The following is a 21,884-nucleotide window of genomic DNA, read 5'->3' as shown; positions in this document are numbered from 1 at the left end:
TTTATACTTTACTAGTATCTTCTACTAGAATGCACAGTTTTAAAAATGTCTTGAAGAGCTAACTAACACATTTCTAGACATAGTCAACCTTACTATAGATATAAATGGACATTTTCTGATTATTGTAACCCTGTGCCTGATGGGGTCACATTCTGTGAATTAGCTACAGAGTTTGGTAATAATGCACCGAAGATTTCCCATCATTACTAAGAACGACCACAAGCTAGGAGTACAAAATTTTCATTGACTCAGTGAGAATTAGGTAGCCATTTGGGCCACTGAAAAGTATAAAAAGTTCTTTCCGATAATCATTGTGGACAAAAATGTGAACAGGATAATACATTTTGAAAATAGTTTAATATTTGCCGTTTTTGTTGCCTGGGCTGTTAATATATACATTGGTTCAGTAATAAATATACTATCACATAGAGTGCAAGATTTTTAGTATTCATAACTGGTTGAAATTAATGCTGCTATTATCTCAAGAAAGGAATAAATAAATATCATGCCTAATTCCAAACTAATGCTCAAGAGGTTATCATTAACAAAAACTACAAAATAAACATGTTGGGCCTTTTTAAGCATGATTCCTGTAAACATCGCAAAAAATCGCTTTTCTCAGTCCTGACATTTCGTGTGATGGTTTTAAAACAAAATACAACACACAAATCCTATCACTTCTTTTTTGCATAGCGGATGAATTAATCATATTTTAAAATGCAGCAATCATTCAGTGAAATGTCTTCAGCACACAGCACTTGTTTTCGGCATGAATTCAGAACTTTTGAGCAATAAAAGTGCTCTGCATAAGTTTATAAAATATGCTTTCTGGATTTCAATTTAACAGAAAAATTTCAAAACAAGTCATAGTTATAATTCTAAAGTATTATGTACATAATATCTGACTACAGGAGGAAAAGCCTCACCGCAGCACAGCACAGTGTACAAATAAGCACAGTGTTTAATAGATTTCCCTTTAGGTGTTCCTCACATCAGTGCCTCTGGGGCTAATGATTACGTTATACAAGGCCCCTTCTACTTGTTGCATCCAAAGTGGAAGGGGGATGTGAGGGCAAATTTAAAGTAGATAATGGGGGGGGGGGGAGGCAAAAATACAGTACATATGCTTTAAAGAGTGCACTTTATGAAATAGCTTGCTTTATTCATATTCTTTTATAAAGTGCAACATTACTTAAAACAGAGACATGTACCTTAATATTTTGCAATAACCATTAAAACAAATTGCCAGGAAAGAGCAGTGCAAAATTAAAAACATACATAGCTTAGCATGCATCTCAGATGGGTCCCCAATATAGAGCGTGGGACCTGAAGTTCTTATATCTTTTTTTTTTTTTACTTTTTAGAAAAAGATTAATAATAGCAGGTTATCGTCATAGGTAACCATAAAATAAAAACAATAAGTTAAAATCCTCTCTGAAGAAATAAGTATATGCCACACATAAAATTCATTACAGACTCTTTTTCAAAACAGACCTTTTTTGCTGATAAATCACTGTTCAAAGGGTGCAAGTCTCTTAAAAACCCACGATGCCCACAAGGCGAAGCAAAAGGTATCATCACAGTACGAGGAACTCTTGTTGGCAGACATCTGAAGAACCTGTGACTTACTTTGTCAGCAGCTCAAATCTCACCAGTCCCTAATTAAATTGACAGACATCTTTGCTCTTTCAAAAACAGTCCTGTTGGCACCATGCTAGGTCACTAAACAGTATGACATGTGGTCTATTCACAGTAACATTCTCTGTCCAGTGCTTTTGGATGAGGATAACCAATTGGGTTTTCCTGAAAAAATTCCCTGCGAGGCAGACTCCAAGGAGACCAATGGGACACGTTTTTCAAAGCACAGAACCTGGCCGCAGGCGCACGATGAGGGAGCAGAAGGGACAATGGATCACCCGTTATGCGCCTACCGTTCCTATGCTGCTCAGTCTGAGAACTGGAAGAGGGTCTCTGGGTTATTGCTGTCGGCAGGATTGCTGGGCTGCAATGTCTTTGTGGGTGTCCTTTTGCCATGAGAATGGGAGGAAGAAGAGTGAGAGCTTTCACTGGAGCTGCTGCGCGTCTCGGTACTGGTGCTGGTCTTCTTCATTTTCCTTCTCTTCGCCAAAGGGGCCTTATCAACATTCTGAAGGCAAAACCCCTCTCTCTTGTATTTGTTAAAGGCCTAGGGGAGAAAACAAGGGGAACCCCCGTGAAGGTAAAAGGACTGAAGTCTTCCTGGACGTCATGACTTATAGAGAACTTGCGTTTGGCAAGCTTGGCAACCACAGCTTCAAGTTGTTCTGGGAACATGGTCCTTAACACCACTGTATCCAAAACTCCGGGCAGGGTACAGAAGCTCATGGGAAAGGGTTTCTGAGGACTCTGTTTAAATCCACCTGTTAGGGCGTCCAGGAGTCACAATCCTAATAAATCTTTTGAAGAGGGAAGGGCTACCTCTCAATTAAAAAACCACCGACGGACTGGAAATTCTTGAAGAATGTCAGCAATCTAACTCACCTCTCTCCACCACTTTGACTAGTTCTGTGTCTGAGATTTAAAATTCCAACCACAAAGTCCCAACACAGAGCCCCTGATCTCCACTCCCACGTCAATGCAATCTGGGTACATCTTGGACACAATATATGCAGAGAAGATTAGCTCTATAAACCTCAGCCTGGCTTCCTCCTCACAGCAGCCTGTCTTTACTTTTCTTAGATTCAAGCTTAGGCATTGCTGAGTGACAACCTTACATCATATGTCACTGAGAAGATTTGGATCACCTGCCTCAAATGCTTGCAGTTCATCTCTTCACACCTCACCAGATCCCAGTTTATTAATATTTTAATCCATTTCTGCAGCTGAAGAGGAAATGCTATCCTGTCTCCTTTCTCAAGATAATCCTTTCAGAAGTAATTTAATTTCTCTCTAACTCATTGGCTCCTTATCCTTAATGTATTTGCATCTGCTTGGCACGAATGTGCAGAATCTACAGTTATTGCTACGCAGTCTCAGCCTTTCAAGTATACAGCCTTTACTTAATACCAATTAATTTACTTCTTATCCCTCACAGTCTCTAGAACATATTATGCACAAAATGATTTTCGAATGAATGGACCTTCACATGTGCCTTAGTTCCTAATGCCTATTTATAGCTTTTACAGACAGTCATTTAGCTTATTTGAGAGAAAAAGTGTTCTAATATAGACTTGTGGTTGCCAAGGGGGAAAAGGGGTGGGGGAGGGATGTATGGGGAGTTTGGGATTAACAGATGCAAACTGTTATATATAGAATGGATAAACAACAAGGTCCTACTGTATAGCACAGGGAACTAGATTCAATATCCTGTGATAAACCATAATTGAAAAGAATATGAAAACGAAAGTGTATATATATGTATAACTGAATAGCTTTGCTGTACAGAAGAAATTAACACAACATTGTAAATCAACTATACTTCAATAAAAAAAAAATTTTTTTTAAAGTTCTAATAGTATGCATATTGTTTTCCTTACCAAGTCAAAAATTTCAACTATTCAAATATCAGACTACTGCCTCATCTTGCAAACTCATTCTAAATGTCAAATATTTTGTGGGTTAGCAGTGACTCTGGTCCCCATGCACGTCTGTTTATAAATGTGTTTATATCATGAAGGGATTTATAAAAGCATATCTAAAATTAAAAGAATCCGTTTTAAAAATTGTATTGCTAAGAGGGTGTCTCTTAGCAATAGATTATAGAGTAAGAACATCTATCTGATCCCTTTCCAAACCGCCCTACAAGTGCAGAGCCCAGAGCCTTACATGGAAGGTTGCTTTCACACAGGTGTGCACAGCAGCTCCTGAAGACCCTAGAATGTCTGGAGTCATCAGAGGGTTTGAGGATAGCTGACTGCCATCTTGAAGCCATTCATTGTATCTCAAGCCAGACATTTTAAGTCTTTTATTTGGATCGACTGTGAGAAGTCCTGTGGGAATAAATAAGATATTTTTATTTTATGATTTGTCATTTCAAACATAGTTTAAAGTCAACCTCAGACATAGATCTCAATTATGTTCACAAGACATGATGGTTTCTGAAAGGCGTCAACCTCCTACAAAGATAATTACGTACATTTTCATGTACATTTAAATCCCCTAGTGAATACCGGATGCTAATAATAAAGCCCACAGTAGCCTATATCTGGAGGCTGTAGGCTAGCTGGCTTTCCAATCAGGAGAAGATAACCACCTAAAACAAGGACTCCCACTAGTGACCAGGCAAACTCCCGCAACACAAAGAGTACCGAGATTTACTTCATTCATGTACAGGGAATGTGGAGGTATGGAGATGGACACTCAGAGAAGAGCTGCGGGGAGGCACACAGACAAAACCCAGGTCTCATCACATTACAGGACAAGTGCTGTAGCACGAGCCACACGCACGGCAGGCCCAGGGGAAAGACTCAGCCTAGGGAGTGCGGGCATCCTGGAAGGCTCCCAGGAGACGAGTCCTGGGGGATGAGCCGTAGTGGGTTTGATGAAGAAGGGTGCCCTTCTTCAGGGATTAGGAATAGCACGTGTAAAGGGGAGCAGAATCCGAGCGCTCAGCACATTTGAGGAATTCAAGTGTTCGAGGATGGTGGAGCGAAGGTGACAGGAAGCAGAGGCAGGCAGGGCCAGGCTGTGAAGGGCTTTGAATTGTGAAGGCTGCACTATGGAGTTTGACCTGAAGCTCACGGGGACTGTCTGAAGGATTTTTAACAGAAAAGAGGCATGACTGCATTTGGCTATTAGGAAGGTCACTGTGCCGATGGCTGACACGTAAAGTGAAAGGAAGTGAGACAAGCTGAAAGCATGTTGTGGATTTTAGGAGACAGACGATGACAAGAACTAAGGTGACAGCCATGTGAATGGGGAGGAGGGGTGGCTGGGAGGGATGCTGCGCCCGCAGGACCGGGTGCCTGGCTGCGGAAGGCGAGGGAGGTTGCGGGCATCTAGGGTGATGCTGGGTCCTGTCCTGGTGATCTGGCTTCGTGGCCATGTAAAAGGAGGGGGAAAGGAGGAGGCACATGCTTGGGGGAAAGGAGAGTAAACAGGAAGAGGTTCATTCTGAAGGTGTGAGACTGAGATGCTGGTGGATCCAAGTGCTAGTGCACGTAGTGAATGTGGATAAGATTAGTGAGGGAGAGTGTTCTGAGAAGAAAATAAGGCTGAATAGAGTAGCCTGAAACCTTTTAGAACACACAGGGACTCCTTGAGTAATTCACAAACAAATATATGTCATGGGTATGATTCCACTTCAGTCACTACACATCATATAAAATATGAAATTTTCCATTAGATTCTTACCTTGGATCAAATCTTTAGCCTCTTGGGATACATTCTTCCAGGCTTCTCCTTCAAAGGAGAAATCTCCCTTTTTAATTTTCTTCATGATTTCCACCGCACTGGTGCACGTCAAGCTTTTGTCATGAGATTGGAATGGAACTTGCCCTGACAACATTGTATACTATCAAGAAAAAAAAAGGAGCAAAACAGAATGTCTGCCAAGATCACCATCAAAGCCACTCTGGTAATTTCATGACCAACTTAGCGTAATTTCCTAGATATTACACTTAGCATTACTGCGTTTAAAAGATTACATGGCTTCAATCACTGAAACAGCCAACACATTTCAGACTTGTATATAAAAAGGAATGGCTTAGTATGATATCAAGATTTAAAGCCATTTTGATAACTGTATTCAGATAAGAAGAATAAAAAAGGGATACTCTAACCATCTCAAAAGATGGTATTAATGTTGACAGGGGCGTGTGTACATGCCAAAGGAATTGCAGGCCTGGCTAAAATGGCCCAGCAGGGATCAGGGGACACACATGAGAATGGATCCTGAAGACGCTGAGCTGGAGTGGGTGTGTGGAACATAAGACCTGGCTGACGGAGAAGAAATTATTGCCATGGAAACACTTGTCTGAGACTCAGGATTCAACATCCTGGCAGGGACACCTGGAGCCAGTACGAGTAGTCAGCTGAAATGGCTCTTTGAAGCTCGAACAAAACTGTGTACTGGGATCAGCAGATGCACTGATTCGTAAAGCTGCAGCAGCAGTCGCTGTACTATGGACACGGCATACTCAGAATCACCCGAGGAGGTCCAGAAGACACGGCAAATTACATGCATAGGTGCCCATCACCTCTCTCTGTTGCACCAATGCTTCTTCCTTAACTCACACCTATGGCCTCACTGAGGGGGGCTCCCGATGATCAACTGATGAAGGAAGAAAGGAAATTGGGCCTACTTGTCAGGTGGGTTGGCATTCTTTCACTTGGGTGCAGCTGGCCTGTTAGAACATGAAAAGCTCAGTGAAGACACCAGCTCAGGACAATACCCTGTGGGGTTGGGGTGCTGTCCTTTAGGACTGTGCTGAACCAATGGCTGATCCACTGGTGCTGGGTCCCCCATATCTAGATTCTATGGGCACACGACCCACTTGTAGAATTCACGTTTCCTGTTCCTGCAGCCTTAGGGTCTGCTCAGTGAGAGGTCTTGGTTCCACGAACTCAAGGGATCAGCTCCACTTGGTAACAGTAGGTGGCAACTCAGTGGTGCACCCTCTGCTCTCCCTCTTTCCCTGCCTCCCTGGGATTATGGTCCTTAGGTACATGACAAAACATAAGCTTTAACGTCAGGTTCTGCTTTCTGGGGAATCCAGACTAAAATATCTTTCTATTGTTGATGAAGATTTTGACCTGTTTCCAGTTTGGGGCATTTTGAAACATGCTGCTATATATCTTCTTGTACGTGTCTTTCGGTACATAAAAATACACGTTTCTGTGGACTGTATCCTTGAGATTGGAACTGCTGGGTCATTTGGTCTGTGTATGCTTGGTAGATACTGCCAAGTAGTTTTCCAAAATCTGCTCGGCTTCTTATCTTACCCCACTTCCTAACAGATACATTTGTGGCTAAGTACAAGAAAATATCCTTCATATTACAGTTTTCTCGCTCTCATGTGTAATAATTCAACAGGCTTTTGCGTGGAAAAACTAATTCTCTGTCTTTGGAAATCTTTAAAGGAGACTGGTGACAGGGACTTTGTAGAAAAGATCCCTTTTCTGGAAGAGTTAGAATTAAACAAACTTTAGGGCTCCTCTCAACTCCAAGATCTTACAGTTTAGTTGATTATCCAGGAATCAACTTCTGTTAAGAATAATTCTGTATCTGCAAACTGTTTGCAAATGGTGTGATAAGAAAGTATCTATATACATAAAGATATACATCTCTTTCTATATATGTGTGTATATATATGTATGTATACACACACAAGAGGGAATTAGGGAGAAAGGAAAAGTAAATGTGGCAACATGTTTAAATGTTCACAGTGTTATTCTCCCAAATTTTCTCTAGGCTTGAAATTTTCACAATAAAATTTGGGGAAGAAATTGAAAAAATAAGAAATCCTGAATAAATCTCTTGGAAGAAATATGTTTTAAATGTCATTATATTCCATCCTGTGGGTATGCTATATATTCCTATGGGATAGTATATAATCCTATCCTACGTTTTCTAAATACTGTCTGTTAAGCTCTGAATCATTGTGTGCCTTAACATTCATATGCCAAAGAGCCAACCCCCAATGTGAGTGTATTTGCAGGTAGAAACTTTATGGAAGTAAAGGTAATGAGGTCATGAGGGTGCAGTCCTCATCCAATAGTATTAGTGTCCTTACAAAAAGAGACACCAGGGAGCTGGCTCTCGCTCTCTCTCTCTAAGCGCATGCACTGAAGAGAGGCCATGTGAGGACGCAGTGAACAGATGGCTGTTTGCAACCAAAGGCGAAAGCCCTCACCAGATACCAACCTTCTGGCACCTTGATATTGGACCTCCCAGCCTCCAGAACTGTGAAATAAATTTCTGTTGTTTAAGTCACCCAGTCTGCAGTGTTTCATTATGGTGGCCCCGAGCAGACTTAAGACACTGTGTAAACTCTATTTTAATTAAAGTCCTGTGAATTTCCAGTGAACTGCACATACATGACGTAGACTGAGTTGTAATCAAAGCTGCATGGTATGATGTGATGCATCTTCCTGAAGTATTTGTTTTACCCAGTGGGGGTAACATAAATTATTTTCATATTAAAGTATCCATATTCATGTGTATTAGATGCAACATGTAAAAGGGCCATAGATTTCTAAGGCAAACCAGACGACCCCCCCAGAAAATTTTGTGCTTACTATGGGATAGCTCAGGCTTTGTATCTAGATCCTCTGGCGATATGCACTCATTTATATGGAAAAGTTTGCAAAGCATTCTTCTTATTTTTTTTTTGGACAGTTTAATGCAGATGCTAACTATGCTTTTCATCTGTATTTCGTGTCTCTAAAAGGCAAGGATTTTTAAAAACCACAACCACAACCTATTATTACAACTAAAACAATTAGCAGTAATTCCTTTGTATCATCCAATATCCAGTCAATATTCAAATTTCTCCAGTTGTGTTATATACATTGTATAAATATATCTGTATGACTTAGATTTACAGTTTGAATTTAATAAATAGATTTGAAATTAGAATTTGTTTGAATCAGAATTCAAGTAAGATGCAAACACTGTTTCTTAAGTGTCTTTTAATCTATACGTTCCCAGGCTATTTTCTTCTCATAATTTATTTGCTGGAGAAACTCGGTCGTTTGTCCTGCAGAACTTCCCGCAGTCTGGCCGTTGTGATTGTACTCTTGTGGTATCATTTAATCTGTTCTTTGTCCCCTGTTCCTGTTTAAAACTTGACAATTAGATCTAGAGAGAAGCCTGGCTTCTCCCCATGCCATTATACAAAGTTATTTCCACAGACACGGCATTTGGAGGCTCTAGAATACCTGTCTGCATGTCTAAGATGGTCTTTTCAAACCTTAAAAAGCATGGTAATTATATTTGGCCTGTATTTAAGTAAGGGCTGTTTTACAAGGGGTAAACATATTATTGCTAAAAAAGAAAGGCTCTTTTTTATTTAGACGAATTTTTTAGGAGAGTGCTACTGAAATCAGTTTAAGTCAAACAAAACTCTCAAATCTACAGAAATTAGTTTTTTATTTTAATTTAAAAATCATATTCATAAATATGTAATTTCAGTTTGAAAATTATAAATAATGACTTAAAACTGCTGAAATAAAAACCATATAAAGCTTAAAAATAAAAGAACCATCCTGCAAGGACAACTGGCTTCCATTGGGGGAAAACAAACTGACACCAAAATAAATCCCAGATGGAGTGCATAAGTATAAAAATAAAACATAATTCTAAAGGAAAATTTAAGAGAATATTTTTATAATCTTGGGTTGGGGTGGAGTGACAATCTGACATCAAAGCCAGATACCACAAAGGAAAAGACTAACATATCTTACAACATAAAAATAAAAAAACTTCTCTATTTAAGCCTCTCAAAAAACAAAATTAAAACCCCATATTACTACAAAGTTTTCAAAGACATGAAAAACCAGAAAAAACATTTCCAATATTAATGGCAGACAAAGAATTAAAATCCTTAATAGACCTTTAAGTTTCCATAAGAAAAATTTCCCCATAGGAAAGTTGGCAAAGCTCATAAACAGCAATTCATAATAGAGAAAATAAAAATGTTCAAATACACGAAAAGATTCTCAAACTGAATACTCATCAAGAAAATGCATGCAAATTATAACAGTAGGAAATAATTTAAAATTGAAATTGATAGTAGCCAATGTATTCACATACAGTTGATGAGAACATGATCTGATAAACCTTCTAGAAGGAAATACAGGCATATATGTCAAAATAAAGATCTATATATCCTTCTCCTAGGAATCTATTCTAAGGAAATAATGAGATCTCAAACTACATATATAACATAATCTCATTTGTTAAAAAAAACCCTGAATATATATACAAATATATAGAGAAATCTGTAGAAAGATATAAAGCATACATAATAGGGGGTAGGGATGGGAGGAGAGTAAGAGCTTACACAATATTATCTCTGTATGATGAGATTACGAGTGATCTCACTTTGTTCCTTATATCTTTCTCTGTTGTCTGAAAACTTCTCCCTATGATTATGCATTACAGATTATATGCAGAAAAAGTAAAGCTATTTTGAGAAAAAAACATGCCGAGATTCTTCTAGCTTAATGTTCTGTTTCTGATCCCGGCATCCAAAGAGAGTTTGTGAAAAGCATGCTCACCACGATTACTATAAGTTACTATAAATATTTTTAATTTTTTCTATTAATTTGTTAATTTATCCTAAGTGATATTCCTTAATTACATTTTAGCCTGAAAATCTCAGAGAATATATTTTAAAATATTTTTTCTATTAATGAGTCACTTAGCTATTTTCACATTATATCTAACATGCATATCTTATGAAAATATACTACTGCTTCTTTAAAAATACATATATACGTAACTGTAATTCACATTAAACACAGTTGCCTTAAATATTCCAGAATAAACCAAAATAAAAATTCCTACATTTTCTCCAATGTAAATTTTAAGAAAGGGAAATAGTCTTCAGTCAGGCCTTTTACTGAAAAGAAAAGAAACCAATTTGCCAATTTTCTCACAAATTTAAGAAAAACAGCAAAGAGAGAGATATACAGAGGACATCAGAGAACTGACTGGGTTTAACGGCCTGACATATGAACTCACCAAAATGACACCCAGGCTCCAGAGGTCACAGGACTCATCGTAGCCGTTGTGATTCAAGAGCTCTGGGGCGGCGTAGTGAAGAGTGAAGCACGGCGTCTTCAGAGGCTGATTATCGGGTGGCTTTAAGCGTGCAAACCCAAAATCAATTACTTTAATTTCCAAATTGTCATTTTCATCAGTGAACAATAAATTCTGCAAGATACAAACACTTCATTACCTTCTCATTAAAATGTAATGGGACTTGGTGATGCATTTATGCAATATTACCTGTCTATCTATTTACACTGGATTCAGATACAGAAAGGTCTGACAGGGTGGGTCTGGGACCTGGATGTCAGCGTACTGTCACTCTCTGCTTTATACTTTTCTGTATCACATCAATTTGTACAAGGTCATGTGGAACATTTTCAATGGGACCATGCCTCTTCTCTGTCTATGCTTTCCCTTCTGCTTGTGTCTGTCTTCGACCTCCTCCACCAACCTCCCTTCCAACCTGGCTCTCAGGCATCTAATCCTCATTTAGAGATGCCACCAAACAGAAGATGGAGATTATTATATTTTCTTCTAGCATTTACTTTTCTTTCCTGGCACTTATCAGCTCTGCAATATTAGTTCAATGTCTTCACCCACATGAGACCATAATTCCATGAGGCCAGCAACTGTGCGTCTACCTTATTCATGACTCTCTCATGTAGTAGATGCTTTGGTAAATATTTGTACATTGAATGAAGTCATAAATAAGACAGTTAGACATCATATCTAGTAAAGCCTATTAAAGAATACATGGTGGAGACATATGTTTCAGAAATATTTTTTCCAAAACAGTTAATACTTGAACATTTTTGATGCTTATGGCTATTACCCCTCTATTATTCAGAAAACATTGTTATTTTGAATCATTTGCCAAGCCGTGTCAATCACTAAGGTTTTACTGATTACTTTTGTATTTACCACTTGTTTAAAAAAATCTAACTGTACTGATGGGCAAATTTTTATGTACATTTTTATTAGTACATCAAGCTAGTATGCACAGTGATTGAATCTGATTATATTGTCTTTAGACATCCTAACAAAATCTGTTATGCGTTTTTGACCATTAAATTATTCCCCAGTTCTGGAACACCATTTGCTTTTTAATATTATTTGAAGTGAAATAATATACATCATAGAATGCTTCACTGATACAAAGAAGAAAAATCTTCTAGGCCCCCATTCAAAAGTTAGAAATGAATGAAGTGGTAGGAAAGAAGCAAAAAAATTAACTGAAAAGTTTTCTTAAATTTTCTATTATACAAAATGCCTAATCCTGAATTTGTGATGGAATTAAAATGTGAATATAATTCAATGTAAGGCTTCACCACAACTGAAGTCATAGCTGGGGTTCATGGACCGGGTACTTGGGAGAAGTCTCAGCAAATGACCCCTGAACTCTTCCACAGCACAAGGCACTGTGCTACATACAGAGCAGTGGATGAAGCACACCTGGCCTGTCCTCCCAGAGCCTACAAGACTTTGGAAATGACTTTAGTGTCTTCTATACTAAGACCAGCTAAGGACTTCCTTGTTCTTAGATCTTGAAATGGAGGAGACATGGCACACCCCTCTTCACTCCTCTCCCAATTCTCAAAATGTAGTTGGGTGTGCATGGTCAGAAGTGGCAGGAATTAGTCATTCAAACCACATTTATCCTTGTCTCAAGTTCTGCCAGAAACTAATTTGATAAAATTTCTCAATCTTTCAAGAATATGGGGACCAGTTTGAAAAATACAAAGCAGCTTACTAAGAATGTCAGCCAGCTTCTAAATTTATTTGATTCTCACCTAGAAATTATCTTGCCTATGCAGAATATGAATACCACATAAATATCTACTGAAAGATATATAGTCAGATCTTAAAATGCTACATCAATGCGAAAGGGATTAAACTTTTAGCTTGAAAATAATATACTCTGCCACTTAAAAGTCAAAGTGAAAGCTATTTTATTATGAAAGTGTTAGTACAAAGGCACATTTTCATGTCTCCAAAATATATGTTGATTTAGGACTATAACGGTAGTAGAATGTCTTTAATAATCAGACAATTCTTCTTTTCAAATGATTATTTGAAAGAAAAGCTTTATGGCAGATAAGAATTAAGCTATGTGAGTATCTTTTTACTCAGTAAAATAGGAAGGCAAATTTCAATTCCGCTGGAGAGGACAGTTGCATCATTTGAGACTCATAAGGTGACAGATGGCCAGTTATCAAAGAATAAAACATGTGAAAATGAATTCTAGACAGTCATGGAACAGATCTTTTCAATTAAAAAAATTACATGCTTGTTCCTTGTCTATCAAAAAAAAACAGTTAAGTGGTATGCTTTCACATTTAAAAATAGACAGCAAATCTCCAATGTACAGAGTGCCATATTTTTAGTGGGCGTTGTGTGGGAGAGCGAGAATTGTGATGAAGGAAGCAGAGGGGTAGCTATCATAGTTGCAAGTTCATAAAACACAATTCACTTTTGATTAATTACGAGTAATATGAATAACAGTAACAGAAAGTACATAGAAGCTTAAATATTTTGGGACTCAGTCAATTATATCCGAAGGCACAGAATTCCATTTTTAAAACATCCTCTTCCTACCAATAATCCAAGGTACTTAAATAAAAGGCAAAAATCGTGCTTTTTGAGAAAGATTCTTTTGTAATCTAATACAAAAATAAACACCAAATTATTATTTTAAATATACTTAAGGCATTATAATCACACGGTAGTTAAAATTGAAATTCTATTTTAGATAGTAAATATATAGAATTTCGCATAGGATAGAGGATGATTCATTGTTATTCTTTTATAAATTATTGGGTTTTGTTTTTAAATTTTCATTATTCTTTCAATGATTTTCTAAAAGGGAGGAATTTTCATATTTTTGATACTAAAAAGGGATCATTCTAGAGTTAGAACCTTCTTTCTTAACCTTTTGAAAGAAAAAATATATAAAAAGCTGCTACTTCTACATTGCTACACAGTTCTATAAATATTATAGTACATGAGCAAAGAAAAGCACATGTAAGGATGGCATAACTCATTAAACAAAGACAATGCTTTATATTTAAAAATTTAGAACACAACAACATACATTGCTATTCATGAGCTAATCAATTTGATTACAAAAGTAAAAGATAAGCTTTCAAAATACACTGTTAAAATCCCTCTAAAATGGTATACATATAGCAGGGGCATTATTTTCTGCTACAAAATTTCCATTGCTATTTTTAGTCCACAATTGTTGCATAAAGTATTTCTTCCATAAAAGGCTCTCACACTTACAAATATAACCTCAAGATGATCAGCCGGCAAAAAAAAAAAAAAAAAAGACCGAACGAAAAGACAAATTTATTTTAGACTGAAATAGAAAAGGAAAAAAATGCAAGAAACGTGATATTTGCAAGTATCTATTTAGCAGAAAGCCCTGAAAATAAAAAATCAAAACAACCCCCCCCCCAAAAAAAGCCCACACATATCTGGGGGATATTTAATAATGATGCTAGATTGCATTATATGAGAAAACATGTAATTTTATACCTCGGGTTTCAAATCTCTGTGTACCACTCCAACATCATGCATGTGGCTTACAGCTGAAACAAGCTTCCGCATGATGTAGCTGGCTTCTGTCTCACTGAAGTGTTTCTTTCTCTTAATGCGTTCAAATAGCTCTCCCCCGTTCAGAAGTTCCATCACTAGAAATGTGTGAAGCTAGAAAAGAAAGAAGAATAATGTGGAGGGCCTTAACGAAGAGGAGTAGAAGCTTATCAACGTATAAAACATTTCCTGACTATGAACTATTACCAATAAATTTAAATAGTCCCTTGTTAAAATAGTCAACAGCGACCCTTATATTTTAGGGGAAAGAGTTGAAGGATAATGTGACTTTTTTAGAGTTCTATTTTGGTAATGGAAAATTTCAAGTACTGCAGTGAAATTTTTGTATATCCTTTCCTTGACTAATTCTTTCATTTGAATTCCATTCCAACCCTCTCTATCAAGTGTACATATCTTTCTTCTTAAAGTGTAACCTAGTACAGATAATAATGTGAAATTGGCTGCTTTAAATACCATAGATTACTGATGGAATATGGGCAACTACCCCCAGGAGGCCTGACACACACATTTAATGGCAAATTTACCTTTTAAAAAAGGCACGGTTGGATGATGTCACTTTAAATCTTCTGTTAGGGCTCAACAGATTAGTTTCAGTGTTCCTGTTAATTCCCATGCCAAATACCCATAACTCACTTTGGGCTTTTTTTTTTTTTTTTTTAAATAATTGCTTTTGATCCCAAGGCATTATCTTAATTAAATAGTATTAAAAGTCATGTATTTACTATGTTTTGCATACATTCCCATAAAGAAAATAATGTAGGAGCTATTGAAAAGCAAGGGAATTACATCAGCTCCCCAACGAACACAAATGGTTTAAAAAAGATACAAATCAATATTCAGATTCAAGTGCTATGCCTTATAGCACCAATGTCACTCAACAAACGAAACAAAGTATGCTTCCCTTTGAATTAGCAAAGTCCAGGAAAATTGCTTCATTAAAAAGATGATTATAAAGACATTATCCTGCACATAGTGGGCAAATTCTAGAAGGTGAATAACGCTTTTATCAAGAGAATTGCTCCCAGGCTATTAGAGACCATGCTAATTTGAGTTTCTACATCAGACAAATTAAGATCAAATCTAAAGGTCTGCTACAAGTATATGCCAGCAAGCTTTAAAAAAATGAGGGGCAAGACCTATAGTGGTTTAAGAGATAGGTTTTAGAGTCAAACCTGCATCTGAATGCCAGTTCTGCTACTTACTTATGACCTTGGGGGTGTTACTTTACCTCTATGAACTTTAGCACCCTTACCAATGAAATGCAGGTAACAGTGAAAAAATGTACATATAGTAGCTTGAATAATGGCCCTCCAAAGATGTCCATATCCTAATCCCCAGAACCTATGGATGTTACCTTATATGGTAAAGGGGTTTTTCAGAAGTGATTAAGGCTCTTGAGATGGGAAGGCTGTCTTAATTATCCACCAGAGTCAACAGTATGAGATGGGACTATGGAAACAAAAGACTGGAACGAAACATGGAAGGGTCACAAGTCAAGAATGTGGGCAGTCTCCAGAGCTAAAAAAGAGAAGTAAATAAGCTGTCCCTTAGAACCTCCAGAAGGAACCAGCCCTGCTGACACCGTGACTTTACAGCAGTGAGGCTGATTTTGATTATCTGACCTCCAGACCGTAAGATAATACCTCCGTATTGTTTTAGGTTTGTGGTAATTTGTAACAGCAGCAATAGGAAACTAATAGAGTAGTAAAGCACAAATCATGGTACACAAACTACACTGCTGTACAGTCAAAGGCTGGAGACACACCCTCAATCAATTTCACCCATCAGTTGAAAAGAGGACTATGGTGGATTCGGGCATGATCTAGGCAACTGTGTCACCATCATGGAAAAAACAACGCAAACTATCAACAACTGTATATTAGAATGATAATATATTTATACTGGTATACATAGGATTACATCATGAGATGGTTTCTATTCTAGTAACTCTTGAATATAAAAATAGCAAATAATAAAGTTAATTTGTCACATAAGTAAAATATTAGGGATGTAGGTCCTGAGATCTGACAGTGGCCTGACGGTCAGAGATGGAAAGTCTTTCGGGGGAAGTAGCTAGGGGCACAGCTGCAAAACCGAGGGGTGTGTCCAAGGTCATCCACCAAGCCCTTGATGGATGTGTGGATCGCCTTCAACAGGAGACTACCTAGGCTCCTTGTAAGCACCCTCAGTGGGCAGGGGACTCTACCTGCACTGTAGTTGAGTGGCCCGGTGAGGTGGAGGCAGCAGAGGAGCAGGGAGAACAGTTCCCCCCGAGTCCTTGCTTCAAAGAGCTTCCTTTCCTGACTATAAGCACCAAGGATGCAAGTAGATGATGTCATTTTTGGGTGCTCACTCACCTGATGTGAAAACCAGGCTTTGTGTCTGCCTCCTCTAAGGCAGTAGAACAAAGTAATTAATTAAGTGCTCGTTCTGAGGTTGGACTGCATGGGTTCAGATTCCAGCAGTACCACTTATAAACTGGGAGACCCGGTTACTTAATTTCCGGGAGTTTGATGATACATGTAGAATGAGTGCTACCATACCTGTACCACGTAACGTATGTGAAAATAAACAGCAGCAGTTATTATAGTTATGACGCTCCTGCTGCTGCCGCCTGGTTTCCCCACCGTGTGTCATGCTTGGCCACGGCACTCTGGGAAGGTTCAATGTGGTAGAGAACTGGGCCACCGCTCTCCTAGGACGTGGATGTCAGGGTACCACACTGGAGAGAGCCCAGAACCGGAGACCAAGTCTTCCTACTAGACTTTCACTGATGTGCTATGTGACCTTGGTTGGACGAGTCTCGTGATGCACCCCTCCCCCCACTTTTTTTTTCCTGTGGGAAAACACTCATGATCTTTCTGAACCTCAGTTTCTTCTCTGGTAAAGTGAGGGCCAACCACATCCAGAACGCAGCACGCTGTCTTGCGTCAGACTGTGCCATCCCGCTCAGTCCCAGGAGGAGAGATGACTGTAATGGAGAGATTTCTGCAGGGAAGGAGACATGGACCTGACAAAACAGTGTTCCTCCTATCTCTAACGTTACATAACCCTGTGTGAGGGGACTGCTGGAAAGTGGGACCGGGGGTAGAAGGCGGGGAGCATGACCTGGCCTGTGGCCTGAGCAGAATCTGTCACCTGGAATAAGAAGATGGAAAGAGAGTATCTTTGCCCTCTGCTTCCTATTTGCTCTTTCAGTTTGCATTAATGAGGCTTTAGGCTAAGTTCTACTCTTGAAGTTAAAGGGTTAAGTTGACGGCTGAAAATGACTGAGTACTGAGAGGTACGCGGAGACGAAGCTATGCGGGGTGGTAGCTGAACGTGCAGTAAGCACAGTGAGCTGGGCTTTAGCCCCCCGTCCTCCTTCCAGGTCCTACACGACCACGACTGAGTGAGAGAAGCAGAAGTGAGAGGAAGCATTGATTTGGGGATGGGTGAAAGCATGCGTGGAGTGGCTTCTCACCCTCTCACGTGGCTCGGTCATGTCCCATATCCCTGACTTTGACCCAGCACCAACACAACTGATGAAAAGTAGAACCCTGTAATATGAATTAGTATCCACAGAAAAAAAAGTGGACTACCTGATCGTGAAAAACTTCATGTAATTTCACGATATTGGGGTGTCCTTCACAGAGTTTCAGAGCTGTTATTTCTTTCTGAGTATTGGCTTCCAACCTGCAAGATGAAACAGTTAGTCTCTACATCCCTCTTCACCAAGTTTTTGGAAGCATTGCCCCAATCCTAATTTTGTTTTTATTTACAGTATATTCAGAAGGTAAGTGTCAAAGTATCAGAATGAGGCTTCCCTGAAAGTAGTGAGTCATACACCCACCAGAACAAGTAAAGCATTATTCTTGAGAAAAATGATCATTTCTGAGTCAGGAAAGAGCTAATCACATGAAGAAATGGATGTCTACTTGCCTGAAAATTTGGTAATAAGAATATACAATCATGGAGGTAATAATCAGTTACCAAAACAACTAGCTGGCTCTCAAACTACCCCTAGGTCACTAAATAATTGCAGAACAAAATATTTCAAATATACAACTAACAGGAATGGCAAAAGCTGCTGAACTCACTAAGCGAGTCTGATTAAACAACACCGCCACAAGAAAGTCTTCTCATAATAACCTGAAAAGCATATCATACTATGATTTATGTCTAAAATGGATTACTTTCTCAGAGCTAGAAGTATAATGGATCAACTGATGAGCTGAATGGCTAAAACCTTGGTTGAAAACCTTATAATATACCATTATTTTCCTTTTAAATAAAAATAGTAATTTATAGAAGCCATTGACTAGGACAAATACATAAGAGAGACTGCTGGAAATGTGATACCTTTTGCTGATTATTTTGACCGCAAACGCTTGGTTACTTTTTTTGTTTATGCACTTTCGACAGATGGAAAAACTTCCTTCTCCCAATGGTTTGTCCTTCAGATCTAGGTCATAGTGTTGATAGAATGGAGAGTCCTGACAAGAAACCAACATCATTTCACTTAAGAAAATATTAGTAATACACAGGGATAGATAAAATTGTTGAGTAACAGAACATTATTAATGTTAATAGGAGTGGAATACACTTACAATCTCTAAAAATTCATCATTAGCTCATTTCTATCATATATGTCACTTATTTAAAATATATTACTTTCTATCGTAAGAAACGAGCTCATTCAAATGGATGTTAACAATTCTCTAGGGCAAATCTTACTATTTCCATTTATTCATTTTTTAAAATTACGTTTTAGTCAAATGGAAAGTCTATTAAATTTACTTGACTTGAGAAAGTCAATTAGTGTTGGTATTTAAACCATGAATATGTCATTTAATTAACCACATGGCTACACCTTCATCATTGCACTCCTTGCCACATTTGTCACTCCGGGACGATCGACTCCCATGTGAAACTGAAGAGGGTCTATGACGGCTGCATTACGCTTGAAGAGAATAGAAGGAGCAACAAAGGAATAGCCCTAAAAAAAAAGAAAGGTAAAAAAATAAGGATTTGCAATTTTCCAGTTTAGCACAGACTGGATTGTAATCATTTTTTTCTTCTTTGATTCCGTGCTTTCACCACTGAGGGCGTGGGTTCGATCCCGCATTGGGGAACTAAGATCCCACAAGCCACATGGTGAGGCCAAAAAAAAAAAAAAAAAAAAGCTCAAATATTTGTTAAGATGAATCTAAAATGCAAGGTTATTTCAAATCAATAGAATAATGCTTTTCAGAAGGACATCACGCCATCTTCTGGTAGAACTAAACCAATTCAAAATTAAAGGCAGAAAAATACTTCCTTCCTATCCCATCCCCAGTCTCTGACTCATAGATATAATTCTTTTGCATTGCTGATAAAAGTTTGCTTATAAACGAACACAACTAACTTCTCAAAAAAGGTACAGTTAAGGAACTAAAAGTGGTCCAAATGCTACTGGTTTTCAAACTAGATAAATAGCAAGTTTCATTCCAGTCAGTTTCTAATTCAGCAATTATTTGACTCATTATATTTCCTTAGGTTAAATTCAAAACTGAGTTTTAGAAAAGGAGTCAAATCAAACGGCAGAATGACGTGCTGAACCAAAAGTGGTACAGATCTTCCTTGACTTACAATGGGGTTAAGTCCTGACAGACCCACCATAAATTGAAAATACCCTAAGTTGAAAATGCATTTAACACACCTAACCTACCAGATGTCACAGCTTACCCTGGCCTACCTTAAACTCAGAACACTTACATTAGCCTACAGATGAGTAAAATCATCTAACACAAAGCCTATTTAATAATAAAGTGTTGGATACCTCATGTCATTTACTGACTACTGTACTGAAAGTGAAAAACAATGGTTGTTTGGGTTCCGATTGGTTGTAAGTGTATCGGCTATTTATCCTCGTGATCGAGTGGCCGACTGGGAGCCGGGGCTCACTGCCGCTGCCCAGCATCGTGAGAGGATCGTACTGCACATCACCATCCCAGGAAAGATCAAAATTCTAAGTATGGTTTCCGTGGAATGCGTATCACTTTTGCACCACCATAAAGTCAAAAAATCCTAAGCTGAACCATCGTAAATTGGGGACCATCTGTATAATGATGGATGATTAATCTGTTTAAGCTAGAACATTCACTAATTCGAGGAACATTTTTTTCAACATCTGCTTTGTCCCAGCCAAGTGCTAGCCACCAGTGTCACCTATGTCCAGAGACAGTGTCTGGACAGCCAAATTAAACCATACTACTGGGATACTAACGGGAGCCAAAGAGGTGAAGCTATGATGCCATTTAATAGAATATTTTATCTTAAGTCTGAGAAAAGATCCTTTCCTAAGTGTAAAATCCTTTCTAAATCTTTTTTACGAGTTGAGAAACAGTTCTGATTAGTCACTGAAGATAAAGAATCAGATAACACTGCTTATGAATTAAGGAATATTTTGTATGATTAGAAGTAAAGTAGCATTATATTCTCTATAAAAGAGCTTGAACAGAAGTAAAATTTCAGGTGTAAATTCAACACATATTTATTTGCAATATCTCTGTATTTAATAATTTTGAAGAGATTATACAGTCCTGTTTTTCAAGATGCCAAAAAGCTTTCACATGGGAAAATTAATCTTTTCTTTCAAAGCATACATGGCCAACAAACATGTGTGGGCTCTTGGAGATTACCTGAAACAGCCTCTCGGAGCTCTGGGGCAGTGCTGCGGGAGAGTAGGTGGGGTCCATTTCTGTGAACTCTTCTGCAAAGTTACTCACATCTAATTCATCTCGGATGACTGGCTTAAAGGGTGCGGGCACTTTTTTGGCAGCTAAATCATCCCAATTTATTTTCTAAAACAGAGAAAGAAAATTGGTACAAAGTAGAAATCAACAAAGTTGAAATATATTTTTGAAAAATAACAAAGATAATGATTTTAATTAAACAACAAAGAGAAGCACATATATTTTTTAATATTTATCTTATTTATTTTTGGCTGCATTGGGTCTTTGTTGCTGTGCACGGGCTTTCTCTAGTTGCAGCGAGAGGGGACTACTCTTTGTTGTGGTGCATGGGCTTCTCACTGTGGTGGCTTCCCTTGTTGCGGAACACAGGCTCTAGGCATGCGGGCTTCAGTAGTTGTGGCACGCAGGCTCATTAGTTGTGGCTCGCGGGCTTCCGTAGTTGTAGCTCGCAGGCTCTAGAGTGCAGGCTCAGTAGTTGTGGCGCACGGGCTTAGTTGCTCTGCGGCATGTAGGATCTTCCCGGACGAGGGCTTGAACCCGTGTGCCCTGCACTGGAGGGCGGATTCTTAATCACTGCGCCACCAGGGAAGCGCGAGAAGCACATATTTCAAACTAATGATTTAAAAAAATATTTTTTTACAAGCAGGAGCACATTTTTTGACCACAGCTTATAGCTCACTAAAGCTGTGACTGAGATGAGTCTGTTCTCCACCACTGTGGAATCTCGTCCTGGCCACTGGGGGGCACCAGGACACCCTAGTTCACCCTAGGGATAACAAAAATTATTTTGTCATGAGTCCCCTGAGACAGGCGTTAAGCCAAACCAAAACCAAACCAAACCTAAACTAAACTATAAT

The 21,884-nt window shown here is 38.5% G+C and overlaps 1 protein-coding gene across 4 annotated transcripts in view; it reads right to left on the bottom strand.

Annotated features, from left to right (window-relative positions):
- Positions 1 to 338: 338 nt before the first annotated feature.
- Positions 339 to 21,884, bottom strand: part of RPS6KA5 (ribosomal protein S6 kinase A5) — a 182,015-nt gene continuing 160,469 nt past the window's right edge. For all 4 annotated transcript variants that reach the window (XM_079915030.1, XM_079915031.1, XM_079915032.1 and 1 more), the window contains 9 exons: positions 20,974 to 21,135; positions 19,164 to 19,289; positions 18,653 to 18,786; positions 17,893 to 17,986; positions 14,234 to 14,404; positions 10,667 to 10,858; positions 5,332 to 5,491; positions 3,805 to 3,968; positions 339 to 2,185 (listed from right to left, as the gene is read on the bottom strand). In XM_079915030.1, coding sequence (XP_079771156.1) covers positions 1,946 to 2,185; positions 3,805 to 3,968; positions 5,332 to 5,491; positions 10,667 to 10,858; positions 14,234 to 14,404; positions 17,893 to 17,986; positions 18,653 to 18,786; positions 19,164 to 19,289; positions 20,974 to 21,135 — 1,443 coding nt within the window. In that variant the 3' untranslated portion in view covers positions 339 to 1,945. The remainder of the gene's footprint in view (positions 2,186 to 3,804; positions 3,969 to 5,331; positions 5,492 to 10,666; positions 10,859 to 14,233; positions 14,405 to 17,892; positions 17,987 to 18,652; positions 18,787 to 19,163; positions 19,290 to 20,973; positions 21,136 to 21,884) is intronic.

This window comes from Stenella coeruleoalba (genome assembly GCF_951394435.1).
Source record: "Stenella coeruleoalba genome assembly, chromosome: 2".
Lineage (NCBI taxonomy): Eukaryota > Metazoa > Chordata > Mammalia > Artiodactyla > Delphinidae > Stenella > Stenella coeruleoalba.
This window is presented reverse-complemented; position numbering and strand designations above follow the sequence as displayed.